Source organism: Trichomycterus rosablanca, chromosome 16, assembly GCF_030014385.1.
Source record: "Trichomycterus rosablanca isolate fTriRos1 chromosome 16, fTriRos1.hap1, whole genome shotgun sequence".
In the NCBI taxonomy this organism is placed as follows: domain Eukaryota; kingdom Metazoa; phylum Chordata; class Actinopteri; order Siluriformes; family Trichomycteridae; genus Trichomycterus; species Trichomycterus rosablanca.
Genome location: NC_086003.1, coordinates 12,523,254 through 12,543,271, shown reverse-complemented (window position 1 = coordinate 12,543,271; position 20,018 = coordinate 12,523,254). Strand labels below are relative to the sequence as shown.

At 41.9% G+C, this 20,018-nt stretch overlaps 1 protein-coding gene across 4 annotated transcripts in view; it reads right to left on the bottom strand.

Moving 5' to 3' along the window:
- The window catches only part of cpeb4b (cytoplasmic polyadenylation element binding protein 4b), a 49,813-nt gene that overhangs the window by 23,996 nt on the left and 5,799 nt on the right, over nt 1-20,018 (bottom strand). For all 4 annotated transcript variants that reach the window (XR_010014972.1, XM_063011023.1, XM_063011026.1 and 1 more), the window contains exon 2: nt 15,703-16,845. Coding sequence is in view for 3 of the 4 variants with exons in the window: in XM_063011023.1 (XP_062867093.1) it covers nt 15,703-16,806 (1,104 nt within the window). In the remaining variant the exon portion in view is untranslated. The remainder of the gene's footprint in view (nt 1-15,702; nt 16,846-20,018) is intronic.

The window sequence follows — 20,018 nt, the reverse complement described above, 5'->3', positions numbered from 1 at the left end:
TTTACACTTTATGACCGGTTACATTTATGTCAGGACAGTTGGGATGGTTTGCACATGATTTATCAGTTCAAGTTCAATGTCAAACACAGTCACCGCTTCACCTAACTTGCATGTCTTTGGACTGTGGGAGGAAACCCATGCAGACACGAAGAGAGCATGCAACCTCCACAGAGAAAGGACCTGGACCGCTCCACCAGTGAATCAAACCCAAGACCTTCTCATGTGAGGCGACAGTGCTACCCACCGAGCCACCATGCCACCCACACACGTATAAAGATCAGCTGTTTTATTTTTCGATCAGTCATAGCCAAGAACAGGAATCAAAGTTAAAGACGTTGTGTAAAGAAGTTGCCTAGTCAGATGAATCTTCATTTCTGTGTGTGTATTGGCATTAATAACACAAATCTAGGCTTCCACCAGTCTTGTGCCCACACTTCACACAGTATAATGTTATAGGGGAAATGTTTGTGTGGTGTACATTGGGCCCCATAATACAGATCGAGCATTGTTTAAATGCCACAGCCTATCTGGGGTAGGGTTGCTGACCATGTGCATCTCTTTATGACAACAATTACTTTATGATGCACAACTTCAAAGTAGTTTATGAATATGATGCGTTTTGTAGAATTCAATGACCTCTCCAGTCACCAGATCCAAAGTTAATATAGCATTCAGTAAAGCAAAAAAGAGCTTCCCAACATCTGACAAATCAGTTACGCAACAATCATGTCAGCATGGAGCAATATCTTACAGTAATGCTTACAACACCCTGTGAAAGAGCATTAGTATGGTAAGACTAATAAGGCGGCCACTAAGTGTCTATTTGATCATGCATGTTTGCTTAAATGCACTGGCTATGACATTCGGCAGCATTTGATGTTTCAAAAACAAAAGGCGTCACTATGGAGCAGTAAGCACTGGAACAGGTTTTTCAAATAAGCTGATGACCTTCTGAAAGACCTTTTAACGTCATTCATATGCAAGATGACAAACTCCCTTTTTACATAATGAGAAACATTAACTTAATCAACTATCTAGGCATATGAAAAGATCTGACCCTATTGCGAGCAGGCCAATCCCTTAGCTCAGTGTTTCTCAACCTTTTTTCAGTCACGGCACCCTTTAAAAGTATGCAAAATCTCAAGTCACCCCAGTCTAAAATGTATAAAAAAAACTTACACTCTGCATCCCTCGGACTGCTAACACACACGCACACACACCATAAGGTGTCATTTAGGGAGGGAGGGGTAAACGTGACTTACTTTTAATGGGAAACCTGAGCCTGGGATGATGCACACAATCGCCCTATTCTGGCAGGGATGGATGAGAGGCAGAAATGGAGCTCCTGGTCCAGAGCCCTCAGTCGCTCCCTGTACTTGTTCTTGATGCAAGTTAGGCTTGAAAAGCTCAGTTCGCGCAATTAATGAATCAGATTTACCATAATTAAACAAGTTAATAGTTTATTTCTCAATTATTTGTCATTATACTAAGAACACTGCTTCTTTTCTGCATGTTCTCTCTGTAGCTCGGTTACGGCTCTCTCAACTCAAACTCAAAAGAAGCTTTATTGGCATAACAAATAAAGACATTCGTATTGCCAAAGCTCAGTTACAGAGAAATAATAAAAATAACAGTAAGAAAGAACAAATATATACAAAACAGCACTTTGGATGTAAATGTGCTTTATAAATAAATTACTTACTTACTAAAACAGTTACAAGTGCAAAAAAATATTATATTAATAAAAACAGTGCAAAATAATAACAAAATTATAATATTTTCAGTAATGAGGTAGTAATAACGATCAGTCTCTCTCTCTCTCTCTGTGTGTGCGCACATTAACTGATTGTTATTACTACCTCATTAATGTAAATATTATAATTTTTATTGTTATTATTTTGCACTGTTTTTATTATTATTTTATTCTATTTTATATTTTTGCACATGTAACTGTTTTGTATATATTTGTTCTTTCTTACTGTTATTTTTATAATTTCTCTGTAACTTGCTTTGGCAATACGAATGTCCTTATTTGTCATGCCAATAAAGCTTCTTTTGAGTTTGTGTGTGTGTGTGTCTCGCTCGCTCTCCGCTTTCGGATTTGAATTTCGACAATAAACAGCTCTTATTATGACTGATTAATTCCCTTCACTGATGGAAGCGGAATGGGTGGATTACAGTCGATAAGAATTGCACAGAAATAAAAAGATATACATATACAGTGAGGAAAGTAAGTATTTGATCCCCTGTTGATTTTGTAAGTTTACCCCCTTACAAAGACTTGAACAGTCTATAATTTTTATGGAATGTTTATTTTAAGAGAGAGACAGAATATCAACAAAAAATTCTGAAAAAAAACATTAAATAAAGGTTATAAATTAATTTGTATTTAATTAAGGGAAATACGTATTTGATCCCCTACCAACCAGCAAAAATTCTGACCCCCACAGACCGGTTATGTGCCCATGAGGCACACAAATTAGTCCTGTCCCTGTATAAAAGACTCCTGTCACAGAATCAGTTTCTTCCGTTCAAATCTCTCGACCACCATGGGCAAGACCAAAGAGCTATCAAAGGACATCAGGGACAAGATTGTAGACCTGCACAAGGCTGGAATGGGCTACAAGACCATCAGCAAGAAGCTTGGTGAGAAAGAGACGACTGTTGGTGCGATAATTCGAAAATGGAAGAAATACAAGATCACAGTCAATCACCCTCACTCTGGAGCTCCATGCAAGATCTCACCTGGTGGGGTAAGAATGATTCTGAGAAAGGTGAGGTCAGTCCAGAATTACATGGGAGGAGCTTGTCAATGATCTCAAGGGAGCTGGGAGCAGAGAAATGCTGAATATGACCCCAAGAACACCATCCCCACCGGGCATTTCTCTGCCTCCAAACACGGCGAGTGGAGTTGATGCCAAAGAGCTCAATTTTGGTCTCATCTGACCATATCACATTCTCCCAAGCTTTCTCTGAATCATTCAGGTGTTCATTGGCAAACTTCAGACGGGCCTGTACATGAGCCTTCTTGAGCAGAGGGACTTTGCGGGCACTGCAGGATCTCAATCCATTACGGCGAAGTGTGTTACTAATGGTTTTCTTGGTGACTGTGCTCCCAGCTCCCTTGAGATCATTGACAAGCTCCTCCCGTGTAATTCTGGACTGACCTCACCTTTCTCAGAACCCCTCTTACCCCACAAGGTGAGATCTTGCATGGAGCTCCAGAGCGAGGGTGATTGACTGTGATCTTGTATTTCTTCCATTTTCGAATTATCGCACCAACAGTCGTCTCTTTCTCACCAAGCTTCTTGCTGATGGTCTTGTAGCCCATTCCAGCCTTGTGCAGGTCTACAATCTTGTCCCTGATGTCCTTTGATAGCTCTTTGGTCTTGCCCATGGTGGTCGAGAGATTTGAACGGAAGAAACTGATTCTGTGACAGGAGTCTTTTATACAGGGACAGGACTAATTTGTGTGCCTCATGGGCACATAACTGGTCTGTGGGGGTCAGAATTCTTGCTGGTTGGTAGGGGATCAATACTTATTTCCCTTAATTAAATACAAATTAATTTATAACTTTTATTTAAAGTTTTTTTGATATTCTGTCTCTCTCTGTTAAAATAAACCTTCCATAAAAATTATAGACTGTTCAAGTCTTTGTAAGGGGGTAAACTTACAAAATCAGCAGGGGATCAAATACTTATTTTTCTCACTGTATAGCGGCTCCCAGAGGCGCAACTCGGTTCCTTTTGTTCATTTTAAAGAGCCGTTCAGTAGAATCGGATCGTTCGCGAACGACTCATCACTTTTAGAATATTTTTGACGGCACCCCTGACGAAGCCAGGCGGCACCCCGTTGAGAAAGGCTGCCTTAGCTCATGGAAAATCGAAACAACAAGCTTTAATGCACTTAACCAAAAAACTACAATCAAACGCTTGTGATTACTTGCAAATGAGGTTTTTACATCGCTGTAGAGAAAGTCTGACCTACTCTTCTTTCCAGCATTATTTTAATTTGGCTACACTGGAAGGTTTTCCTGACAGGAACTCAAACAGGCAGATCAGTGGGATTCAAGTCAAGACTCGCCCACTCCAAAACCTTCATTTTGTTTCTTTCGAGCCATTCAGGTGGACTTACTTGTGTGCTTTGGATCACCGTCCTGCTGCATACCCTGACTGCACTAGAGCTTTAGGTCACAAATGATGAGTGGACATTCTCTTTCAGGATTGTCTAATAGAGAGCAGAATTCATGGTTCCATCAAATATGGCAAGTCATCCATGTCCTGCAGAAGCAAAGCAGCCCCAAACCATCACACTACCACCATCATGTTTGACTGTTGGTATGATAACTAAGTGTTGACTAATCAGCCCACAGAAAATGATCCCCAAAGTATTGGAGGTCATCTAGACATATTGTACAACATCAACTGTAGTTAACTGGTTGATTTAGTGGATAAGAGGGCAATTACTTTTCACATTAATAAGGCTGAACTGACTTTTACACACAAACAATAGACCTGCTTTCTCAGGTGTGAAAAGACACTACAGTAAGACCTAAAACAAAGCCAAACATTGTAGTATGTAAAATGTCTAGTAGTACCCTAGTTCACTGCAGGCCCTACACTTATTTCAAAATAACAGTGGATGGCAATGGCCAGCTTTAAAATTACAGCTCACTCTATTTTGCTGAAAGGCCATACTACAGACACCATAATTGTATATTTGTATACAGCCAGCCTTAGCACATATAAAATTATGTCAAGGCATCTTGGTTTTAATAAAGGTGCCAACAGGCATTATTTTGGTCTGTTTTCACAAGACAGTAATGGGTTCCCATTTTAAATTGGGTGTTGATTAAACACCTTGACGATCCAGCATGGTATGCTACAATGGTTTCATAAATAACATTAATCTTAAATGTGATTGCTAGACTAAAAGAACTGGGAAAGGAAGAGATGTCAAAGCATTTTAAATCAAATCACTCTAAAACCATAGAGCATTTGCGCTCAGCTGCGAAAGTAAATAGGTGTGAAATGTTTCTACAGGGGAAAAACAAATGCCTTTGGTGATTAAGCGCCTAAATTGAGCGTTTGAGATAGTATGGCCGCAAACCCTAACAATCACCTTTTCTTTATCCACTCAGAACATTTGAACTGATTTTTTTATTTATTCATTTTCAGTGGGTGTCTTCGAAAACCTAGTGAGCTGCCTTACTGTCTTACTGCCTACGTAGGCAACTGCCTAAGTAGAGAGGATTCTAATAAGTCATCGACTTATAAGTCAGGTTATTCGAATGCACTACATAGACAGCAATTCCATCAGTTGTCGCTTACTAAGCTAACACAGTTAGCCTCATGCCATTCAAACCAATGGGATGGGGTGGCACAGCACGCTAGCATTCAACTAACATCTCCCTCCATGTACTGAAAACGGTTACATTTACTGACAAGCCCGAATTTGCAAATAAATGACACTTGTGCACTTTTATACAAATTAAAAATCAATGATGATTTATTTAAGTTTGAAAATAACTGCTCAGCATCCGTTCGCTATACTGTAATTTTTTTGTGAGGAAAGTTGTGCCACACTGAATGCTGGGATTGCCTTCACCGCTAAGGAAGCATCGGATGATCCCTCGTTATTCAGTCAAAATAGCGTTCAAATTTAACGTACCTTATTAGGCAGCATTTTAAAACATCTAAGAATTCGAACAGCCTTCTACTCGGGAGTGCGCATAGGATGACGTACAATGCTGTATATGTAGAGAGCTCACTAGGTTTTCAAACACACCCAATGTCACTGGGGACCCAGAACAACCAGGGAATACTGGGTGCAATGTATGGATACACCACAAGCAGGGCACCAATCTATTATACAGTACAACACACTCAACCTTTTAAACCCACGGAGCTGTTCAAGTCAGACTAACCACTTCACAATTGTGTTACATTTTGGAAAAAGTACCTAATGAATAATAAAGCTATTGTGTGAAACATACAAAATATGTGCATTATTTGATATGCTCAGATTTATGTACAGTTACCAGTCCAAACTAGGGCTGGGTGGTATGACCAAAAATTTGTATCACAGTATTGTTTATTAATTCTGATGGTTTTACAGTATATCACGTTATGTTTTATTTTTTTGTATGACTGGGACTTTTTATATGTCTGTGGTTTTTTATATGTCTGTGATTTTACTGTCATAAGTACGTAGAATATAAAATGTTAAAATTTCACCATGTATATAATGAAGGTTTTGAGTACTATAATGTTTGCTTGTTTATTTAATATTTAAGTGTTATACAATTGCCCGTAGCTCTCCCTTTAACAAAAAAAGCGATGTTTGCAGTCTCCCATTCATCACTGATGAAGTGCACCATTATATCGTTATACTGAGGTATGACTACACTATACAACTTGATCACATGTCTGTTGTAGAAAAGTGGATGACTTTATATATTTACGCTTCCAGCTTGCTTCGGTGTTGCTGGTATAAAATCGGTATAGCAATTAAATTGGAGTTTAGAAGGATTTTTTTTTTTTGTCATTTGTTTGTTTGGTTTTTTTCTGCAACAACCGCGTATGAAGACCCACCCACACATAGTCCGGCCCCCACCCTGCAGATACGGTGGACAGTGTCTGCTGCAGGCACTGCCAATTATGTCCGCCAGATGGCGCCCAGCCGACCGGTGGCAACACCGAGTTTCGAACCGAGGAGTTCAGATACTCTGTGCTGGTGTGCTAGCAAAATATCCCGCTGCGCCCCCCGGGCGCCCCAGTATTCTAGTCTTTTACGGTGCTACGATATGGCGGTATATGAAAAATCCATATCGTATGAAGAATCAAAGCCGGTATACCGAACGTACCGTCATACCTCCCAGCTCTAGTCCAAACTATAACCAATAACGCATCAGTTCAGAGATCAGAGCGGCTGCAAATCACAAAAAAGCTGAAGTATGGAATCGGCTGACATTTCTATAATTAGGTTGCTACTGGGAGCTGCTCCATAAGCCCTGTTTATTTTTTGAGGAAGAGATGTGGATGCCACAGAACCCAATATAGCAATTTTGAGGAACCTACGGCTGAAACTGGAAAACAAATGCATGAATATGAGTCACCAGAAATGAAAGAAAAATAAACCTTCCTTGTCCTTTTCTTAAATGGTCACACAGAAAACCAGCTTCCTTGCTACTTGCTACACAGTTTAATATACCAACACTTGACTAGAATTATTAGGTTGTGTCACACCTTGTACCTCATATTGTCTACTACCAACAGCTTTTCTATTAATTAGACTTTATAATGGTTTGATAACTGAGGACACTCATTGTTTTGCAAGTGGAATTTTTGTCCATTCTTGCCTTTAAAAAACAAACTGAAAAACTGGATTTTGTTGTTATATGCTGATAAAATAACTACCAAAATAGGTTTTGAAATGTGAATTTTGCAATTAAAAATAAAAGCAATGAGTAATCACAGACTAAAAATCAGTCCATTATATATATATATACATATATATATATATATATATATATATAAAATCAAAATGCATCACAAATCATGCATAACGATGGCTAACAATTACCACTCCAAGTCAGTTTAGTTCTTGAGACTAAGCCAAGGATCACGTCTCTATCTAATAAAATACTACAAAGCTGCTTGCAGATGTTTTTCAAAACCACATAATGGCCATGTGGAGGAATTCTGAACTTCTGCCCTGGCTGGAATAATGCAGGTTAAAGAGTTTCATACCACATATTGTTTGACTGTCTCATGCAGTGCCAAGATGACTAAAGGGTAAAAGTGTCTATTAAATTCAACGTGGCCTTCTGGTTACTAAAACAAACTGAGGTCTGAACTGGGTACAAACCAAGCTCATGCAATCATGGAAGGCTTTAGTACAGATTACAGGGAGCTAAGAGGATGCCTGAGGTTTAGAAAGTAAAATACCTGCCTGGCATATTTGCACAGAATGCTTAAACTCAAAATCACAAAATGACCCCAACAGAGGCAGAGGCCCTTAGGCATAGTGGAAACAACATTTACCATTAAGGGGATAAAGAGTGGACCTTAAAACATAATAAATAACCTCACCATTTGCTGGTGACATAAAGCACTTTCGAAGACAACACACTAACCTAATTGTGTTAAGTGAACATTAATGTACAGTATTGATACAAAACTATCTACAACAGTCTCAAACTTTTCACCTGTTACAAATTCACCTGCATATTGTGTATGGTGTCAACTGAATATTCTATTAAAACTCTTGTTTTGCCTCTGTCCTAGCTTTTGAGTATGTTGCACGCATTATATATATTTTTTAATTTAAATTTCCAAAATACTATAAAGCTGGACAACCATTTTTGACTATACAGCTCTTCTGGTTTTTGTATGGACTTATCAGCTTGTTTACTAAATGTATGTCTATACAGTTTAAGTCAAGTGTTTACATACACTCGCATGGAAGCTGTGTCATAGCATTTTTTGGTATTTTAGTGATTATGTCAATGGTCCTTTTTTAAAAAATAAATAACTAAAACATACCTCTAGATTAAAAATGTACATGAAGCAAACTAATTTGGTATTATATCTGCTATAATCAGCAACACGAACACACAATTGAAAAGCATGTGAGTCTTTACATGGTTATAAAACAGGATTTTAAAATGTTAAAACATTAGCATTTTAATATGCAACATTTTTACTTTTCAGCTGCTCCTGTGCTCCTGTATTAGGGCACGCAAAAGCCTGCACATAACTGAATTAACACATTTTTTTTTTATGCTGAAAGCCCTCCCTGATGCAACCCTCCTTATTTTTATCCGTGCTTGAGAGTGGCACTGAGAGCCCACTGACAAGTGCAATTCCCAATGGCTAGGCTGTTCGGTCATTCCCATCCTGCCTCAGACATAGCCAATCATGCCTGTGTAGACACCCAAGCAGCTGACAGCACCGCTGAGATTCAAACCCCAGGTATTGGGCTAGCGTGATTTACCAATGCACCTTTTAAGCAGCCAAACAACATGCAGCTACTCTATTTAGAAGGGTTAAACACAACATTTACTCATTTTGAGAGTTCCACTCTCAGGCTGCATTAAAATCATCATTTCAATGTTATTTTAGGTTTGATTTTGACATTTTGCGAAACAGTTGTAAATAGCTTTGATGGCATATTAAATAATAATTTGAAAAAATCTCTCGGCTTTATAACTCCCGGAATCATAATTACAATATATATAATTATAATTACCAGAATCAGGACACCCATAATAGCTACTGTGAGTCTGCCTATTGTACTTGCGTAAATACCAAGACAGGGACACTCCCATTAGCCATAGTTGTTTCTTGTTTAACGTCTTTCATTTGCTAAGAACCATCTTTAGTGCCGTGAGGATCCCATATTCAATTTCTTATTTTCTGAAAGAAACTGCTTAATTATCTACACACATGACCAGTGTCAGTGTCAGTGTGTGTGTGTGAGAGAGAGAGAGACTCCAGAGACAGCCTTTGCTTTCACACCAAACACCAGATACTCTTGGCCAAGACACACAGACTCTGTGGAAACTTCCATTGGCATTACGCAGGGCTGGGAATCACATCACGTATTCAACCAGCTGAAGTAGATAGCTGAAAACAAGGTTTGCTTATTCTCAGCACTGAAGTCACAGGTTCCAGCTACCATCAAATACCCCAGTCAGCTGGTTTATAAAGACTGCAAAATCTACAGCTTAACTACAGAACACCTGTAGAATTAAATCTGCATGCTGATCAGGTGCCAGTCAATGAAAAAAGCGGTTCAGTGAGCGTTATTATTGCAGTAAACTATAGAGCATCACATTGCTTAGCTTGTGTAAACACGGCACGCAACAACACAATCAACAATACAAAAGCCATTTTTCAATGAAGGCTGGAAATCTTCTGCAGATGAAGAGAAACCGTTAAGAGATGCAAAGCAGTTGTAGCTGGTAATGTGACAAAGTTAAGCGAGGTTTATGCAAATGACAAGCGAAATGATGTGATGAACGTATAGCAGTGTATGGGGTACAAGATGCAGCAAAAATGCATGTTGTTGCTTGTTTCTCTACAGTATCTTATATTATCTTTTATTTCCTTCCATTTTTTTCTTCAAGTTCCTCTGATAAACTTTCTAAAAATACAATACAAACTAAAAGCTTTAATGTGTTAAATCGCTGTAACCTTTATTTAACTACTAAGTACAAAGAAAACTATTTTTCCACTGACAAACCTAATTGTATTTTGTAAATATATAGAACAATACAATGTGACGCCTGCAACAGACAAAATAAAACTGATGTTATATAAGTTACACTGTTCTGGAAGGTTCCACAATTAACAGTTTAACTGGTAACGAGTGAGGTAATTAAGACAAAGTTATTTTTGTTATGAAAAGATACATGGAGTAAGGAGAAACTTGGTGCAGAAAGGCCAAGGGCGAAAACCACTGCTGAATGTGCGTAACCATCGAGCCCTGAGGCATGAGTCTGGAGTACTTTGGAAAAACATTGTCACTAAACACAGTCCGCTACTGCATCAAGAAATGCAACCTCACATTGTGTTATGCAATGAGAAATCCGTGTATTAATTCTGAGCAGAAACGCCAAAGTCATCTGTGAGGGACAAAAAGACAGTGGAAACATGTTCTGTGGTCAGGCGAGTCCATGTTTCAGCTCGTTTGTGGGAAAAATCATTGTTGGATTCTATGTGCCAAAAATTAAAAAGTCCATCTAGATTGTTACCAACAAAAAAGTGCAAAAAGAGCATCTGTGATGGCATGGGTGGTCTGCATATGTAAAAGTACCAATGATGAAAAGACTTGTATTGGTATTTTGAAGAGACACATGCTGCCATCAAGACGTCTTTTTCCATGAACTCCATGACTATTTCAGCAGACAAGGCCAGACCTCATCCTGCATGAGTTACAACAGTGTGGCTTTATTAACAGAGAGTATTTGCTTGACTAGCCTGCCTGCAGGCCAGATCTGTTCCTTATTGAAAATGTATGGTGCATCAAAAAGAGACTCAGACATCAGCGGTCATGGACTGTTGAGCAGCTGAAGTCTTGTATACAAAAAGAATGGGCAAAACTTCAACTGCAAAGCTTTAACAATTGTTAAGTATCTTTCATTTCCAAAGTATTAAAAAGCATAATTAAAACAAAATTAATGTGAAACAGTAGTAAACGTCCCTCTGTCCGAGCTTTTTTGAGTATGTTGCAGGACCAATTTCTAAATAAAAGCCAAGTTTGTCATTAAATTTGTCTCTTAAATAAAAGTGAATTAACAAATTACAATTTATAGAAGTTCTTGAATTTTTTAAAGTGTTCCAACTTTTCTGGAAATGCAGTTTGTATATACATACAATTAGTAGGAGGTGATCGACCCTTATTTATTTTCCTGCAGATAATAGCCGTTTCTATCATAAAAGCGTTAAAAGTGTTAATGGTGTTGTTAATGATGTTAACTGGTGTTCGTAATGGTGTTCATTGGTTGCTGATGTGGGGAATTGTAGCTTAGAGACTAAAACAGTGGATTTATGCCCCCAGGTGGTGCAGCGGGATATTCAGCAAGTGCACTAGCACCGAGATTCTGAACACCTTGGTTCGAATCTCGGCTCTGCTACCGGTCGGCAGGGCACCATCTAGCGGGCACAATTGGCCACAAATTGGTGTCTGCTGGGTGGGGAAATGACCAAACCAAGTGGGTGGGGTCTTCAAACGATGTGCAAGGACTCTGGTTAGCAGACCGAGGCGCTTGTGCAGAAGCACGGGAGTAAAGAAGGGGTCCGCTAGGACTGTGAACATGTCAGAGGGCACGTGAGCAGCAATATATCCTCCTCGAACGCAATCAGGAATCCACAGCAGTGGAAGACAAATTGACTACGCTAAATCGGGAGAAAATGCATAAATAAATAAGAAAAAAGTGAATTTATAACAACACCAAGTAGCCACTTTTGGGCCCTTAAGAAAGACGCTTAGCTCTCAATGGCTTGGACTGTATTCAGTCATAATTGTATGTCAATTTGAATAATTGCAAATGATAAATAAGAAAGGAAGGAAACATTCAACAGTGAAGAATGTCCATGTTAATACAGCATATAAAATAGCTAGTTCTTATTTCACAACACCAAATCAGACACGCCTTAAGGCAGGACAAAAAACACCTGAATCGCTTGGTATTATGTGCCAAAATGTCTTTTAAGTGTTGCGAGTAGGAATGGCAACATTACTGTTCCAACTGTTTTGGAATGTGTTGCAGGTCTTAAATGCAGGAATAGATGTCTATTAACAAATGAAATGAAGTTGACCAGACAAGACTGAAAATGCAGCATGTTTTGCAGTTTCCATACTGTCCCAACTCTTTCTAATTTGGGGTTGTAATGTAAATGACACCAGCTCAGCGTTTTTGTGCTTTCGACCAAGAAGGTACACTAAGAGCTCCATATGCACTTTATATTTAAACTCACTGTTTTCTCTAATTACTTCTATGAAACACAGAGATTTAGGATGTTCCCCCTTCAAGCAATCAAATATTAATTCATTTAACACAGAGAATGTAAAAGACAGATGTTAGACAGACACTATTAAACTTATGTTTAAGCTTGCTATACTGCCGTATTAAAAATCATTCGTTCTGCAGCTCGCATACCCGTCACATCTATTTCTGAAGGTGTGAACAAACAATGCATCTTTTTTGTGTAGTGAACAGAAAGTCAACTGTACTTTCTTTTTTAAATATGACATTTGTGCCGCCCAGGTGGCGCAGCAGTAAAATACGCTAGCACAACAGAGCTGGGCTTTTGAATACATCGTATCAAATCTCAGCTCTGCCATCCGGCTGGGCGGCTATATGAGCAACGTTTGGCTGTTGTTCATACAGGTATAGGGAGCCAGAAATTACGACCTCTGCTGGCTGGTTGATGGCGTCTGCACAGAGTAGAGGAGTAATGCTGATCAGGGTGTGGCTCTCCGTGCACAGGGCTGATTCGCATATGAACTCGGCTGGTGCAGGTGAAAAAATGCTGTGGGAGGGGACGTGTGTCAGGGGGACGTGTGTCAGTTCACTCTCCTCAATCAGGGGCGGGGGTCCGCACCAGTAGAGAGAAAGCATAACACAATTGGGTAAAAATTGGACGCGCTAAAAATTGGGAGAAAAAGGGAGCAAATGCATTAAGAAAAAAAATATATATCTGACATTTGTTAAAGTAAACATAGACGTTCTATCAAAACTGGATCTTTTTTAATACCTTACTGTTTGGACAGTATGTAAAATACCAAATAAATCAAAATTTGTAAACCGTCTCTGGCAGGTTTTTAAACAAAACAGGGGAAAAAGATTTGTTTACCTTATCAATTTTATAGATTATTGTAAATGTTTGCTAATTCGTAATTTTATGCCTCCAACACATTCCAAAAAACTTTTAGGAGAAACTAAGACCAGGGCTGGTGCAAAATGTCCCAAGAATAAAAAGTCTAATACAGTTAATACTTTCATAATTGGGTGTAAAAGGAACATTAAAGAACTGACTAGTTGTTCATAGGCAAAAATGGGTTGCGGTACATGAAAAATGCATGACCAAATAGCCCAACAGCTAAATGCAAACTGATTTTGACATCTACAAATCCATTTTTTCCCCATTCGGCTGCTCCTGTAGGGGACATTTTAGGGGTTGTCACAGCAGATTATTGCAGATTGTTTCACATGCCTGATTTGTACACCAGATGCCTTTCCTTTATCTGGGCTTGGGACCGGCACTGACAAGTGCACCTCCTGATGGCTGGGCAGTTTGGCCACCAACCAGTGCAAATGCAAGACTCTACTATGCAAAACAGAAGTCATACATCAACATCAGGAATCACCAACACTGTCTCTGGGTTTCATCTGCGATGAACAAACTCACAGTAAAAGTGTACTGTGATCCAACAAGTCCACCTTTCAAATTTTGGAAATGATAGATGCTGCGTTCTCTGAGCCAAAATGGAAGGAAGGACCATCCCAGTTTTACTGATGCAAAGTTTAATTACCACAGATCTGTCATGGTTTGAAGTACGTTAGTGCCAGTGGCATGGCTGACTTGCATCTGTGAAGGCACCTTTATTGCTGTGGGGTACATGTGCATTTTGGAACAACATATGTTTTCATGGATGTCACTGTTTGTTTTCTTTTTTAAACAATAACAATTTACATTCTGCACAAGAAGGTCGCATCATAATAAGAAAGTGCAGGTGCTAGACTGGTCCATCTGCAGTACAGATCTCTTATTGAAAAAGCATTACAAAGCACAATATACTACCACTAGACTGTTGAGCAGCAGGAAGAAAGGGGGGTGGGGGGTTTCAGAACTATACAAATTTTCAGTTTCAAAATGATTACAGATCACTGTAAAAAGACAGTTAATGTAACATAGTAGTAAACCTACTTGTGTTTATATGATGCAGCTATTTAAATTAAAATAAGTGCATATAAAAATGTATGCATTTTCCTCCTTTTTCTCGCACTTTAGCGTAGTCAATTTGTCTTCCACTGCTGGAAGATCCCTGATTGCAGTCGAGGTATATTGCTGCTCACGCCTCCTCCGACCCGCGTGCAGCCCTAAGCGGAACCCTTTTTCACTCATGCATTCTGCACAGGCGCCTCTCTATCTGCTAATCAGGGTTCTTACACAGCATTTGAAGACCCCACCCACATAGTCCGGTCATCCCGCCGTAGCAGAAACGTGTCTGCTGCCAATTATGCCTAGATGGGGCCCAGCCGACCGGTGGAAACACCGAGTTTCGAACTGAGGAGTTCTTGGCGCTGGTGTGCTAGCGGAATATCTAGCGCCGTCTGGGCGCCTTCAATAAAATAGTTTAGTCACAATATCTTGTATTTGATCTGTTTTTTAATTAATTAACACTACAAACAATGTGTTTAAAAAAAGCATTGCTTTCTGTTTTCTTTGAAAATTTTCCACTAACCCAACGTGTGTGAGGTTGTAATAAAAACATGAAGTGCATTTAAGAAACATGAAGTGAATTAATGTCAACTTAAAGCATTCCTAATTTGTGATGCATCCAGATATACAGTCCAAAATAAATTATAATATGCATGGTTAATAATATGTTACCAGTCTTTTGGGCTTTTTACCATTTCATTCTCTGTGACCACCCCACCCCCAGTGCTCACAGTCAAATCCTGCTCTGCTTGTACTAGAGAGGGTCTAAACAAATAAGAGCAGAACTTGTGACCAGCTGAGCTTATAGAGATCACATTCTGGGTGACGTTAAAGCATAGCTGCACCAGATTTGGGGCTATGGTGTGGTTATTATTTATATTACAAGACTCTTAAAGGACAGACTTCATCACTTCAAAATAAACTCTAGTATAAATTACCATGTTTTTACAGATGATTAAATCTGTGTTTCCACAACTATGCTAGATAGGCGCAACAAGTATCCCTCCTTTAAATGAAAGGTTAAAGCATATCTAATCAAAACTAAGTCATACAAATCTTCTTGCTAAATTATTCAAGGACCCATGTCAAGTTCACACAAGGCTATTCAAGTCTGTCTAGTCTCACTGGGAAAGTGTGTGTGTGTTGGGGGGCGGGGTTATTAAAGATATCTCAAGCATAAATTACATCTCCCAAAAAACTGCAAATATAGACATGCATATTTCCATATTAATGTTGTCCTATACATACCTGGAAGGGAAAGACGTTGTCACTACGCCCAACGGTCTCATCCATCCAAGTTTTGGGATTAAAGGCAGCGCCAGGGCGGGGATACTTCTGCGAGGCTGAATGATTGTTCGGGAAGGTCTTCTTGAGCGGTGAGACAGAGCTAAGTGGCGTCACGGCACCATTCAAGCCACGGCGGAAGTCAGCTCCGCGAGAACCACCCCAGCCAGATCCGGAACCATAGGCACCACCACCTGGACTCCAGGAGGCTGAAGAAGGTGAGGGTGAAGGGCTTGGATATGCACCCCAGGGTGAGGGTGGCTTGCTCAGGCCACTGGAGAGATGAGGAAGCTGGCCGAAGGTGGCACCGCGATGGGGAAAGGGTGGAGGGTTGTGGGGGCTGGCTGGAGAGCGGCGGTGCTGCTGGTGCTGGAAGTGCGGATGGGGTGGAGGAGCATGGTGTTGCGAGACGGCGCCAATCTGAGGAGAGAAGCTGCCACCAAAGCCTGGGCCTACATGATGCGAGAAGTTCTGGAACAGCAACGGGCCATTGCTAGCTGCGTTGAAGAAGCCCACATCCTCATTGACAATAGCTGATGGAGTGGGTGCTATAGCAGGTGACCAGTTGTTGAAGCTGGTCAAGGAGGATGAGGATGTGCTAGACTGGACTGAAGGTTCTTGATAGTCAAAGGGTGGCAGCACAGGAGATTCGAGGCGCAGCTTCTCTTTGCCATTAGTGCCCTCAGATGGGCCGTTCTCAGGTTTGCTGTCTTCAGATCGTGCCTTCTCCAGCTCCGAAATGATACTGCTGTCCTGATGAGCCGGGGAGAGCTGTTGCTGCTGCTGCTTCTCTTGCGTTTCTTGCAGCTCCTGTTGTTGGACTTTTGGCTTCTCAGTACCAAGGATTTCATCTTGTATGTTGTTATGGGCTGTGGTTGCCGGGAAGAGCCAAGGAGAGCCCCCGGTGCTGCCATTCCCAGTTGTGGTACTATTTATGAAAGCAGCGGCGTTTGGGCTCACGTTCTGGTGATGGTGAGGAGGCTGCAGGTGCGGGTGAATTCGTACAGGGAAAGCGGACTTGTTGCCAGTGTTGTTTTGCACCAAGACTCCAAACCCGTAATCCCCCATTTATGGTTTCCGGTCAGGACTGCCACACAGATTCTTATCCTGGGAGAGATTAAAATGGCTTAGTTTTATTTTTGAATATATCTTTGTGAATATCCTAACCATCTGTCAGCCTTGGACACAATTTGTGACATACAGGCAGTAACAAAATGTGAGTATTAAAATCCCAAATCAGAAAATGTTGGGACAGGATGGATTATGCAAATGAAACAGAATGCAGTGTTCCCTACATTTTTTTTTAATGTTTTGTCTGGTCAGCTTTATTTTATTTATAACTACACATCTATTCCTGCATTTCTAGCCTGCAACACATTTAAAAAAAAGTTGGAACAGGGCAAATTAAGTATTGAGGAAAAAAATAATAATAATGTGAATTCAAACAGGTGATTGTAATAATGATTTAGAACAAAAACAGTATCCAAAAAAGGGGCAAAAGATGGACAGAGGATCTCCAGTTCGTCAACAATTTGTTACGAGACACGGTGATCTCGTGTAGTTTTGTATTCCCAGCTGTTATACCAACCGACTGGGTGGACTCAAAAGCAGATCATAAGTCTCGCAGTTAGCGGGGTTTGAACCGGGATCGCTGGCGTGGATGCGCAGCGCTTATCCCCGTGCGCTATGGAGGAGTAATGAGTGCTTGTGACTGAGCGTTTATGAAGCGAAGGTCCGCTAGGCGGCGGATACTGAGATATTGCGGGATATGAATATACACACGAGGACTGAGTGTATGATAAAAGAAAAGAAACAAAAAACGGGATAAAGTAAATGAGATCGGTGGCAAGCACGATCTGAGTAAGGAAAACACAAAACGTGCAGTCTCGATCCCCGGACGTCGGGGCGAGGGCCTGTCACTCTAACCGCTATGCTGCGGAACGAACTGAGAAAACTGTGACCTGAATCGCTTGATGAGGGAGTCGCCTACAAACAGGCGGGAAGCGAAACAAAGGAACTCAGAAAAACAAACAAAGGAGCGCAAACTCAGGAAAAGAAAACTAACAAACTACCCGCTGGCCGTCGGGTAGTTTGGCTGGAACTAAAAGGAACCTCAACGCTGGTGTGAGGGTTTTTTTAAAAGGAATAATATTCAACGTCTAACGTGGACACCCTGAATGGCGTTAAGGAAGGAAACAGAGAAAGGGTTTTTTGGGAAACCGTTCCCCGAGAGAGAGAGAGAAGAGGAAATGTCTTTTACGACGAAAACCCACAGAAAATTACCGGCGAGGTCTGGCAACAATGATTAACACAAGACTCTGCGCCGAGTGAGCCGTGCAAAGCCCTTTTAAGAAGTGCCGGCCAGGTGATGTCAATTAGCTTGACTCGCCCTAGGTGTAGCGCGCGATCGCCCCCTAGCGGTGGGCGGATGGCGGTGTCTTACAGTACTCCCCCCCCGAGGGGTGTCTCCTGACATCCCCAGGCCGGCTGCTCGATCTTGATTAAACGTCCGAATGAGTTCGGGGTCGAGGATTCGGGCTGCTGGTACCCAGGAGCGTTCCTCCGGGCCATATCCCTCCCAGTCTACCAGATATTGGACCCGATTTTGGACTCGTCGGGAGTCGAGTATCCTGTTAACTGTGTAGGCTGGGGAGCCGTCAACCATGCGAACAGGGGGGGGTTCCGGAGGACGCGTCCCAGGGGAGCACAGGTAAGGTTTGAGGCGGGAGACGTGAAAGGTTGGGTTGATCCTGAACGAGGGTGGGAGTTGCAACCTGTAAGAAACCGGGTTGATACGTCGGACTATTTTGAAGGGTCCCACGTACCGAGGTGCCAGTTTCTTCTTGCCTACTTTTAGAGGTAGGTCTTTGGCGCTTAGCCAGACTCTTTGGCCCGGGCGGAAGGTGCTCGCCAACCTCCTCTTACGATCTGCCGTGTTCTTTCTTGAGGCAGTTTTGTCTACTAGAACTGCCCGAGCGCGTCGCCAGGTGGATCTGCAGCGACGTACCATGCGGCCGGCTGAAGAGGTGGCCAAGTGAGTCTCCTGTTCGGGGAACAGGGGGGGTGGATAACCAAATTGGCACTCAAAGGGGGACATGCCCAAGGAAGAGTGCCAGAGAGTGTTGTGTGCGTATTCAGCCCACAATAGGTGATCAGCCCAGGTGGAGGGGCTGGTTGAAGCCAGACACCTCAGAGACTGTTCTAGATCTTGGTTCACCCTCTCAGTCTGCCCATTGGACTGGGGGTGAAAACCTAAGGAGAGGCTGACCGAAGCCCCTAAAGAGGCACAGAAAGCCTTCCAAAATTGGCTTGCGAACTGAGGGCCTCTGTCAGAAACCAGGTCTGTGGGGAGACCATGGTAGCCAAGAGGTCTTTAAGCTCCTCATTAAGCCCCTGTTGGTAAACGGCCATCAGAGCTTCCGGGTTCCACCCACTCTCCGCTGCCCAAGTGCGGAAGGAGATGGTATAGTCGGCGACCGAAAGTGAACCCTGCCGGGCGTTCAAAAGTGCCGAGGCTGCTTCGGCACCACGTACCGGACTGTCGAAGGTCCGTTTCATAGCTGCGGTAAAATCCGCCACGGTACTGCAGTCCGGAGACTTGCTTTCCCACAGGGCGGTAGCCCAGATTAATGCCCTGTCCGAAAGGAGCGAGATCATATAGGCGACCTTAGCTCCTTCAGTGGGGAACCGAGCGGGTGCTAGCTGGAACGTCAGCGAACACTGAAGCAGGAATCCCCTGCATGCCCCTGGTTCACCACTGAACCGCACAGGGGCTGGTAGCATGACGTCCTGCACAGAGGCGGGTGGTTGAGCAGTGGAGACAGAAGGAGTCTCTTCCTTGGGTGGGGAAGTTAACTGTTGGACTACCAACGTTAACTCCTGCATGCGTTGGGCAAATTGGGTAAGCGCCTCCTCATGCTCCCCTAAGCGGGTCCCCTGGTTTACAATAGCCTGCTTTAAAGCTTTATTCTCTACTGAGTCCATGCTGGCAGAGTCTTACTGTTACGAGACACGGTGATCTCGTGTAGTTTTGTATTCCCAGCTGTTATACCAACCGACTGGGTGGACTCAAAAGCAGATCATAAGTCTCGCAGTTAGCGGGGTTTGAACCGGGATCGCTGGCGTGGATGCGCAGCGCTTATCCCCGTGCGCTATGGAGGAGTAATGAGTGCTTGTGACTGAGCGTTTATGAAGCGAAGGTCCGCTAGGCGGCGGATACTGAGATATTGCGGGATATGAATATACACACGAGGACTGAGTGTATGATAAAAGAAAAGAAA